The 11,163-nt window shown below is 40.2% G+C and overlaps 1 protein-coding gene across 1 annotated transcript in view; it reads left to right on the top strand.

Annotated features, from left to right (window-relative positions):
* The first annotated feature begins 3,895 nt into the window (after nucleotides 1–3,895).
* LOC121305474 overlaps nucleotides 3,896–11,163 on the top strand; it is a 23,684-nt gene continuing 16,416 nt past the window's right edge. Inside the window, exons 1-2 of the mRNA XM_041237115.1 lie at nucleotides 3,896–3,968; nucleotides 4,145–4,458. Coding sequence (XP_041093049.1) covers nucleotides 3,896–3,968; nucleotides 4,145–4,458 — 387 coding nt within the window. The remainder of the gene's footprint in view (nucleotides 3,969–4,144; nucleotides 4,459–11,163) is intronic.

The raw sequence follows: 11,163 nt of genomic DNA, 5'->3' as shown, positions 1-11,163 counted from the left end.
CTGAACTCTGGGTTTTTTAAAACAGTAACTTTGTAATTGTAGAGCAATAATGGCTCCCTTTCGGGGGGGGGGGGAAAAACTTGTAAGAGGAAACATTTAGAAATTAATACTGATGATGATTCTACTAATGATGATGCTGTGACAGTTGTTCAAAAAAATAAAAAGGTTGATCTGAGTCAAACTGTCAAATTCTGTAATCGCCCCAAAATGTACAATAAATACAAGATCCCCTACACCTTGTAAGTCTCCAACCCTAGATGTAAAACAAAACACTATTCACCCCCTAAATTTAGGAGCTTTTGAGAATTGACTATCTAAAACTATTAAATGATTTAAATTATAATTTGTGTAATTTACCACACATCAAGGCTCTGATTGATGAACTTTCTATAGACAGTCCCCCTATAAATGCCTTTAGCCCCAATATAAATGACATTAACTCAATGGCTATTAATGATGCTCAATTGACTCCTATCAATTTTGACTCTTTGGATAAACTATTGCGAGAAATGACTAGAGAATACCATGTTACTACAGAGAGTGTAGATGATATGGAAAGTCAATTAGGTGGAAGCTTAAACAGCTGGGCTTGTCAGGATGACTCTTTTAGCCCAAGTCCCAGAGGCTGATGTAATACATGATGATCAAGTGGCAGGTCTTTCTAGTTTACAGAACCCCCCCCCCCTAGGGTTAACGATGGGGATAGAATTAGTGGGGAAGCTGTACAGATTAGACACAGACCAATGTTTAACAATATCGAATTGAAGCAACCTCTTAACTTTACACACCTGTGTGATCTGGATTCCTACGCTGAAGTTTTTACAGTGTTGCATGAAACGCTGGAGAATATGTTGAGTGAGGTTTCTAGAACATTAAGACCGGCCGGCATTGTGCAACTTGAATTAAGAGCAGGATCCTTGGATATACCGGTGTATGTAAGAATGACTGGAGACAATTTAAGTCTAAATTATTTTCTCAGTCCAATTGAGGGTCTCCTTCAAAGTCATAGTGACATTTTGGCTGACGATTCTTTGTGAGTGTCCAAGTTAAGATGTCCTGAAGGAGGGGGATTAAGGAGAGGTTTGCAGACCTTAATGAGTAGTGAGCTTATTAGAAAAAAAGCATAACATCTGATTATATGTTACAACAATGACAATCAATTATGTTTTGCTTACTGCGTTCTGAGCTTATTTCCAGAATTCAGGGGGGGCCTATGATATGTGTATGGATGAGGCTTTAAAACTTCAACAGTGTGTGGGGCTAAGTGAACATCAGATGGTTTCTTATGCAGACGTAGATAAATTTGAACAGGCCTAGATGTTAAAATTGTGGTGTGGTACAGATGTCCTCAAAAGGATATGTTCCTGAATCACCAAACAGATACGCGACCAAAAAGCAAAACTGTATTTCTGTTTCTTTATGAGAATCACTTCTATGGTATTGTTAACTTGAAAGGTTTTCTGGGTGTTGCCTATCTGTGTAATTACTGTTACACAGCCTACAGTAAGAGATCTGCACATCGTTGTGAGGGACACTGTAATGTGTGTTTTTCACCAGCCTGTAACAGCGATGCTTCTGTGAAGATAAAATGGAATGATTGCAATCGTTATTGTTGATCACAGCTCTGTTATGATGAGCATAAGATTCTCCGAGATAAAGCCAATAGTGAAAAACAGGTCTCTGTGTGACATTTTAAAACTGTACAGGATGCTATTCTCTCTATAAATGCAATCTTGATAAATCGCAGATTCATAAGTGTCCTAGTCCCTACTGTAAGATATGTAAGGCTGTGTTGTTACCTCACACTGATCACAAATGCTACATTCAAGTGCTAAAACCTTATGAGCCCACAGACTAATGTGTTTTACAATTTTGAATGCAGGTAGGAAGATGGCTTGCATATTCCAAATTATTTGTACTGCATGCACATGGAAGGGGAATCATGGTTTTGGGAGGGCGAAGATTGTGTGAAAACGTTTTTTGAAAGGTATCGCAGACCCAGTTATGCTGGCTATACTTTCTTGGTGCACAACGCTAAATCGTATGACAGTTATTTACTGACTAATTATTTAGTTACCAACGATGTTAACCCACACATCATAGCTCATGGTAACAAGTTAATGTATTTTACAGACGAGGCTTTTAAGATGCACTACATTGATTCCTTTAACTTTATGCCCTTGAAATTAAGTGCTTTGCCTTCAGCTATGGGATTTGAAGCCAGAAAAGGATATTTTCCTCATTTTTTCAATACTGTTGAAAACCAGAATTACGTAGGCCCCTATCCTGATCCACGTTATTATGGTGTTCAGCAAATGCTGTCTAAAGAACGCGATGACTTTTACAAATGGTATGATTCCATTAAGACAGGTGTATTTAATTTCAGAGAAGAAATGGCGTTCTACTGCAAAAACGATGTTGAAATTTTGAAAGAGGCCTGTATCAAATTCCGTACAGATGTTTATGCAATAGGGCAGATAGATCCCTTCCAATGTACAACCATTGCTTCACTGTGCATGGCTATGTATAGAAGTAAATTCATGCCTAAACACACAATAGTGATCATTCCTCCCGACAATTACAGTGACCAGCAAAAAAGCTTTTCAAATGCATTGATGCAATGGTTAATGTATGTATCTGAAACTGAAAATGTTTTCATTCTCCATGCTTTACACTATGCAGAGCTTAAAATAGGACCCTTTTTCTTGGATGGTTATGCTGTGATTAATGGTAAGTGTACGGCTTTTGAATTTGCCGGGTGCTTTTTTCATGGTTGTCCCCAATGCTACGATTCTGCCGATGTAAACCCTTTAAACAAAGTATCCTGCGGTATGATGTAGCATCACTTTGATGAAAAGATTGAAACATTGCAAAAGGTTTACGGGTTGGAAGTCAGAGTTATTTGGGAACATGAATGGAACATGACTCTTGCAAGTCTCTCTGTGATTTTGGATCTCATGTATGTCTTTATCGAGCCTCTTCACATTCTCAACAGTGTGTCTGTCCACCTTACTGGAGTCGGCGATGGTCACACAGCACAATGCAGATTTCTATCTGGGCTTCTCTGCCTTGTTCTTGTGGTTGGAGAGCTGCACTGTCACTCCCAGCAGCAGGTGTTCAATAACTGTCTCAAGTGCCAGTGAGAGCTCTTCAGTAACACTAGAAGGAACAGTTTGGACTCCAGACACAGTGTCTTCTACTGTTCCTGAAGGCTTTCTGATGGAGTGTTTGACATTGTGGATGAACTACCTACAGCATCGCAAGAGCCACTCAACACAGAGCGAAACAAGGACTGGCAATCTCTACTACAGCAGGCTTAGTGTCTTCTAGTGTCACCGAAGCCAATGAGAACTCCAGTGCACTTCAATCATGACAGGGCTGCTGTTTAATAAGCAGTACTGCTGCATTACACTTTAATGAGTGCATTAAGGACTGTGCTAATCAGCTTCTAATGCTACTCTTAGTAGCTGGGCTCTATTGTATAGTGCCACAGTCCTGGGAGTGTTAATGCCAGGGCAGTTACTAATCTTTCTCTGTCTGAACACACAGTGCCAAGTACTGCTTTAAACACACACTCCACACTTGACTCCATTCCAGCTGTGTTGAGTGGAATAAGGGCTCAGCTGATTGGCTCTCCTCATATGCTCCTATTAAAGCTGTTCTTTGTCTAGTCCTGCTGTCCTGGGAGTGTTCATGCTAAACTGCTAATCTTGCTTTGTCAGAACACACAGCACCAAGCCTGTGTTTACACCACTGCTTTGATATAAGTGGCTGCTTTGCCAAGGAAGACAATTTGCATAGAAAAGACACTTTGCATTAGCAGCACATGCTTCAGTGCTCTGGGAGTGTTTATAGCCCTGTGAGTTTAACACTTCATGATTGAGAGCTGCCCTTCATGGCAACAGAATCCACAACAACAATGACTTTTATCAGCATCTTCATCTGGGCACTTGTCATCTGCACTCAGGGTAAGAATCATTTAGAAAAACACAGTTTTAAAAAATCAATTTGTGAGACAATTCTTAATATATAAGTATTAAAAGTAAAACAGGCAAACTGAATGAAATCTAAAGAAAAAGTCTTGAAATGTAATCTGTTTTCATCATTTACTATAATTGTCAATAATATTATTTATTGTTTTCAGAATCCAGTGGACAGTATACTGTGACTCAGACTCCAGCAGTGAAATCTGTTCTCCCAGGAGACACAGTCGCTCTGAGCTGTAAAGTCAGCAGCGCAGTGTACAATAACAACTATCTAGCCTGGTACCAACAGAAACCTGGAGAAGCTCCCAAACTCCTGATCTATGGTGCAAGTACCCTTGAGTCTGGGATCCCAACTCGTTTCAGTGGCAGTGGATCTGGGACTGACTTCACTCTGACCATCAGTGGAGTCCAGGCTGAAGATGCAGGAGATTACTACTGTCAGAGTTTACACATTGGTAGTGTGTTTCACACAGTGCTACACACCCGTACAAAAACCTCCCTCAGCTGGACTGCACAGCGACTGCACTGCTGCAGCTGGGACCTACTGCAGGTGCTGAGGGTGAAGGCAATGAAACGGGACACGGCCTGTGGAGGAGCTCAACTGCACACAAACACACTGAGCTCAATAACAAGGGCTCCAAATTAAAGAAAAGATGAATCTGGTAAATATTTTGATTATTCAAGTATTCTAATACATTACAAAGGATGACGGGCTTTCATTGGATTTATATTTACTAATTTACTTTCAAATGAAAGTGAAAATATATTTATTGATTTATCTACAGGAAGGAAAAGATAAAGGTGAACATTCTTCATTATCTGATACTAAAATACAAACTGAAAATAAACTAAATGAGACTCTTTACTCCTCTTAAAGGAAATAAATAAATATATACATGCATACAAACATACATACATAGCATATTACAAGCCAACATATTTCTATTGTTACAAGTTTCAAAGCAATCTGTGGTTTAAAACACATATTAACCTATTTAAATATGAATACATTTGAATTTCTTTACATATCTTCAAAGCGATGTAATATATTTATAATTGAAACTATAGAAGATAGTGAAATAAATATGAATAAAAAGCTATTTGTATAAAGTGTGTCAGTAATGCTACAAACTGTAACCCTCCTGCTGAAAGATCAAGCATTTCATTCATTTGTATTTGGTGCGCTGATCCTCAGAAAAGTGCTGAGAGTGTGAAAGCATGGAGGACGCACACAAACACAACGTTAATTCACATTGTGCAATTTAAACAACTATATTAAGGGTGGGGTTTGCTTCTTGTTTCAGTTTGCAAATCGTTGCTGGTTAGATAATGAAGTGAAATTTACAATGAATTAAGTGTGTGTTTGTGGTAATGATCTGGCTGTTTAACAATAACTCTATCTAATCATCAAGATCAAATGATTCAGAATTAAAGGTTGTTTGCTTTACAAATTGTAACTTATCTGCCAATCATTGATGTTGGGATATCTGATTGCAAACTGGACTTGATGAAGTGTATGTGTGTGATAATGAATTGTGTGCTTAACAAACCTGTGTTTAATCATGTTCACTAATTGCTAAGAGCTATATTAAGGGCTGGGTTTGCTTTGTTTCTTTTAAACTCTGAGGACGGCTCTTTTGAGTTGAAATACATTTTTTATTTGAAGTTTTGCTCTCTTTTTAAATAAATGTCGAATGTTTGAAATATCATCATGGGGAATGAAGCAGTTTTGTTTTCATGCTATAAAGTGTAGCATTGACAGGAACACACACAGATGTTTAGCTATGGAAGCTGCTGGGTGTGCAAGGACTCGGCACTATCAGTGTGAAGCTCTGTGTGGAATGCATGCTTTCACAGGCTGATACAACCAATGCATCGCATTGAAAGAGGAAGAAACCATTCTGACTTCATTGTCAACCATGCAGGACATTTTCAGTCAACAAGCAAACTGGGGTAACAGAGTGATACAGTGTAAGCAAGGAGCTAGTCAAGTCTTGTGAGGCTTTTTCTGTTCCTTGTCTGGTAAAGCAGGAGATGATGTGGAATGGGGTTACAGATTGATCTGCAACACAGAGTGATGCATGCAACTGTCACTCATCCCTTGCCTGCGCGGACTCTGCTGTGTTTTGTGTTCTGTGTTGTTTTCAGACAGGTCATTGTTTATATTTGTATTTGTTTGTATTGATTGCAATGCTAATAAATCATTTCTCAGGTATTTATTGCACCGTGCACTTCAGTGCGCTTCTGGTGCTGAGCGTTTACTGCTGTGTGTTAATCTGCTGCTAACATTCGATTTCCTTTTATCTGCAATAAAATAAAAGATTCTTTTTTAATTGGAAGTGGCCGTGTTTCTGATCCCATCCTTGATTTGCTTTCAGAATAAAATAACCTGGAAGTGTTTTATTTGTCCAGTGTTTTACACACTAATCTGCGTAGATGAATATGAATGTGCTCCTGTATTTGAATTGTGCGTAAGCCCTGCCTAGCGGGTGTTACACTTACATACAAGCACTCTATAGAGTCCCAATGCAAAAAGCAAGCTGGGAAAGGGGAGGGGGTGTCGGTAAATATCCAGAGTGCTCTGAGGGTTAAACACAAAACACACAGCTGATAGGAAAGAGGAGACACTCTCTGAGCCTCCAGCTCAATACAGAAATCATGGAATAAAGAGATTCAGTGACAGCTAACACAGGAGCTGCTCTGTGTTCAACTGAATAAAGGGCACTCATTAATTTGACCACAAGAGAGACACACTGCAGATATTAACACTGACCACAAGAGGGAGCCAGAGCACCACTGCTGTCCATAATGTAATAACAGTACAGTAATAAGACAATTGAAATAGGCAGCAGTTACCTCCCCAGTCAGCCCTGTTCTCCCATTGTTAACACAAGGCTCCTCACACCCAGTCATCTAAACATTACAGTGTGGTCTGTGTCTGGAGGAAGGAGCTGCTCACAGTGATGCATGCTGGGAAACACTGACTCTAATATCTCCACACTTGGGATTCATTTTCCCTTGATTCCACCCCTGGCAGTGAAGGATAGAAGCAGATCCTCAACTTAATGTGAAACTTCTTTTGGCTTCGACTTCATTTTAAAGAAAGTAAATCAAACCATCAGACACAATCCTACCTGACACACAACACAGACTGCAAATATTTACACTGACCAAAAGAGAAAGCCAGAACAGCCCTCCTTTTTATAATATAATAACACAGTAATAATTATTTATTACAGCAGAGCTGCTTAGGCCTGCTGACGGCTTTTCTTAAGTTAAAGTGAGTACTAATCATGGGATTATGAAATAGAGCTTTTGTTAAACAAAGCAAGGAGCACACCAGTGAGTGTTGAATAGTTATCCACAACATAGAAATTTTGGAAATAAGTACACTCGTAAATGCAGCATGCTGGAAAATAAAGCTGCATCTTACAGCGACACCAGAGCCATTTTAATTGTGTGTGTGTGCGTGTGTGTGTGCACGTCGGTGTGTGTGTATCGGGGGTTTGTCTGGTCAATTATTTAATTAATTTTTTATAGTTCATTTCGTAAGTAAATGAAATATAAAACCAACTGAAATAAATGACTAGATTATACAAAATAAAAACAAGACAGTGTTTTGTTGTTTTGCAAATTTCTGCATGCAATGTCTGCTCAGAGGATCAGTCCCAGCACTGAGGTGACACGGGGGTTTGGACCTGCTCTGTTCCAGACCTGGGCCGATTCAGCCCTCTAGCTACTCTCATTGTTCTGCGGTTTGTAACACAGAGCGCCAGGCTGACTGTGCAAGGACGAGCTTCTCGGTTGTTGCCCGTGATCGTATAGTGGTTAGTACTTTGCGTTGTGGCTGCAACAACCCTTTTCAAATCCACGTCACGGCAGGTGACATCTTCAGAAACATTTGGTGTACATGAGTTTTAAACAGACAGCATTTGAACCATTCAAAATGTTTACCACAGTCCATCAGGCAGTCCTTATAGAAAGAAAAAAAAATGTCCATGAAACAACCACAACCCCTAATACTTTAAAAGTCCCCAAATGTTATATCCAATCCGTATTGAGAATGCAGTTGAACCAGAAAAGTTTAAACACAAAACAAAACAAAAATGAAACTTCTGTGCTGGGTGCTCGTTAATCCCCAATAAATAAACAAAAATGATAATACTCCAAAACAGTCAGAACAGCCCAGATAATCCAGCAGAAAAAAATAAGATTCCTCCCCATTAGGGGATCTCACCCAGTTCTTCCTTGGTCCTGTAGAGCTTGGAGTTTCCAACCAGGTAAGAAGACAAAAAGTGATGATGATAACTGGATTAGTCACTGTTGTTGTTCTTAGGATCCATATAAACAGTTTGAATGATGTGGATAGTTTCAGTTTGGCAGGAGATTAGATAACTGGTTAATTTTAAACTGGAAAAATGGCAGATTAGAGAAAATACTGTTTCTAACAACCAAAAGATTATTGCTTCCTGATTTCTCCTTTACAGACCAGCAAACTCCCTCTTCAAACACTCTGCATCCACAAAAAAACCACACCCGAAAAAGAATCACCCCAGCAAAAAAGGAACCAACCTCCCCACCAGGAAGTAATAGTCTTATTTAAAGAGCCACCAATTAAGATACTTAGACTTAATGATAAGTCAAGCCCAATAAGACCTTTGCCAAGGCAATTAGCAAAACACCTGAATCTAATTAGAATTTCCATGTGGAAATTAAGGAAAAGATCATTCAGTTAAAACAAGAGAGAAAGTCCAGTGCAGAGATAAACCCCTTACCAAAATTTAACAGTAAATTGAAATAGCTTCACCTAATTTTACCTTATGGAATCTGAAAGGCCCACTTTAAAAATGAGAACAAAATTACTTATTTAGCAATTGAACAGAGAATTAAATTAACCTGGCCAGTTATTCTGATACTCAATTAAGAGCAGCAAGCAGCAAATTACATTGAGCAGTGCTGCATTCATGGAGCAGTGCTACAAGGAGAACTGGCATATTCATTGCTTCCTTCAAAAAATGATTTCTTTGTAAATGGGGCGAGCGTCTTTAGTGGACGTGCCACTCAGAAGCCCTGGTTTAAATTTATTTGCTATAGGCTGGAAACAAAGGACTGATAGGAAGCAGATTAACTACATTGACAGAGGCGATGTCCATAGGGCACATACTAACCAAAATACTTTCCTACCATCACATCATTAGAGTTTATTATCCACTTACAATTGTTACAAAATGCATTCTTTTTTACATACAATTACTCATTTATACAGGTTTTTTTTTTACTGGAGCAATCTAGGTAAGTACCTGGTTGCTCAGGGGGTGCTGCAGTGCCCCCCCCACCTGGAAATGAACCCACACAAGAGCCTCCTGCAAGAGTCTAGAGCCCCACCTAACCACGACTCCACATTGTTACAGAAACAATAACTCCTGGCAAACAAACTGGAAAATATGCAAACATTAGCAGTCCTAACCAGGGATAAGCACTCTGCATTGGACTAGGAGATGAACGAAATATTCTCTAACCATTTTCAAACAGGGATTTATTTTAAAACTATTAAACTGCAATAATAAAAGAAACGACTGAAGAAAGAGCTTTAGTCCCTGCAGCACTCTCACAATCCTCAATGAGAGAAAGAGACAGGGAGTGTGGAGAAAGAGAGAGGGGATCTGTATTTACAATTGAGTGAGAGGAGGATTAGGGAAGATTAAGACAAGTAATCTAATGGAGAGAGAGAGAGGAGGGAGAAAGAGAGGGGGGTCTATATTTACAAGTGAGGGAGAGGAGGATTAGGGAAGATTAAGACAAGTAATCTAATGTACACCCAGCTGAAAAAGGACGAGAGGAGGAATGATACAGATTGCAAAACTCAAGACTTCCTACCGAGCTGCAGCACTGAGAGAGCAGAAAGAAGAGGCAAGCAGAGGAGCCGAGGGATTGGAATAATGTACAATATAGAGAGGGCCGAAGACAAGATCCTGGATATACAGCAACCTAATCCAGTCTCAAAACCAGAGGGGCTTTTATTATCAGGACAAACTTCCACAGATCTGGAGAGAATCTTCAAACAAGATCTCTGTTGCAGCTGCAGAGTTTACACAGTTTATATAACAACTTCCACTCTTCACCCCCCTCTCTATTTCAGCCTGTGGAAGGGTGGTGGGTAATTCACTGACACAGGAGACAGACAGGTGCCCAGTTTTATTTCAGGGGTGCTTTTTGTTTCTTTAGCCCGCAGAGGGCGCTGTTGGTCCGTGATCTGCTTACCAACTATGGTAAACAGAACCACGGGAATACCAAGCAATGGTAAACAGTCCAGGCACACTCGCAGGTGCTTCAAAACAATAATTCAAAAATAGAAGGCACAAAGAAACAGGGAAAATAAAACAGTAACAAAACTACAAAGAAAAGGTGCTGCACTTGGCAGCTATATCCCGGTCGCCGCTGCCCGTGCGACCCGGATCACCGACCTACGCTGCCCGCTAACTAGCCTGCTCGGTTACAATATTCCAGGGTCTGCCCAAGGGTTCCCCGCCCTCACTGTCTCGCTGTGAAATACTTAGTGTCGTTTTTCTCCCGACTGGTTCTCGGTCCTGGACCAGCGCTTCCGCACTCTTGGCGCGTCTAAAAGGGCAGACCTGAGGAAACAACAGAGCATTATCTTATAGGGCTAACAATCTCCCCAAGACCCGCCTCCCAGCCATTCAGAGAGGGGGAAAGTCCACCAGCCCACTTTCCCACCTCCCCGTGTCACTGCCATGACTCACAGGTGGTTGTTGGACGACTGCCGCCCTCTTCCTGCAGCACTGTGAACACGCCAGCAGAGTCAGCACAGATCTCCCCCTGCTACACAGCCCTTCCAAAATTACTGATCACTTTAACAAGCTTTTCAGTGCCAGTCAATCCTGTCCGACACGTTCTACTCACACACAGCACAAGCTATATACAGTGCCTTGGAAAAGTATTCAGACCCCTGACCAATTCTCTCATATTACTGAATTACAAATGGTACATTGAAATTTCGTTCTGTTCGATATTTTATTTTTAAACACTTAAACTCAGAATCAATTATTGTAAGGTGACATTGGTTTTATGTTGGGAAATATTTTGAAGAAAAATAAAAAAACTGAAATATCTTGCTTGCATAAGTATTCAACCCCTGTGCTGTGGAAGCTCCCAGTTT

Source organism: Polyodon spathula, chromosome 43 (genome assembly GCF_017654505.1).
Source record: "Polyodon spathula isolate WHYD16114869_AA chromosome 43, ASM1765450v1, whole genome shotgun sequence".
Classification (NCBI taxonomy): Eukaryota; Metazoa; Chordata; class Actinopteri; order Acipenseriformes; family Polyodontidae; genus Polyodon; species Polyodon spathula.
The sequence above is the reverse complement of the archived record's forward strand: the minus strand, read 5'-3'. Positions and strand labels throughout refer to the sequence as shown.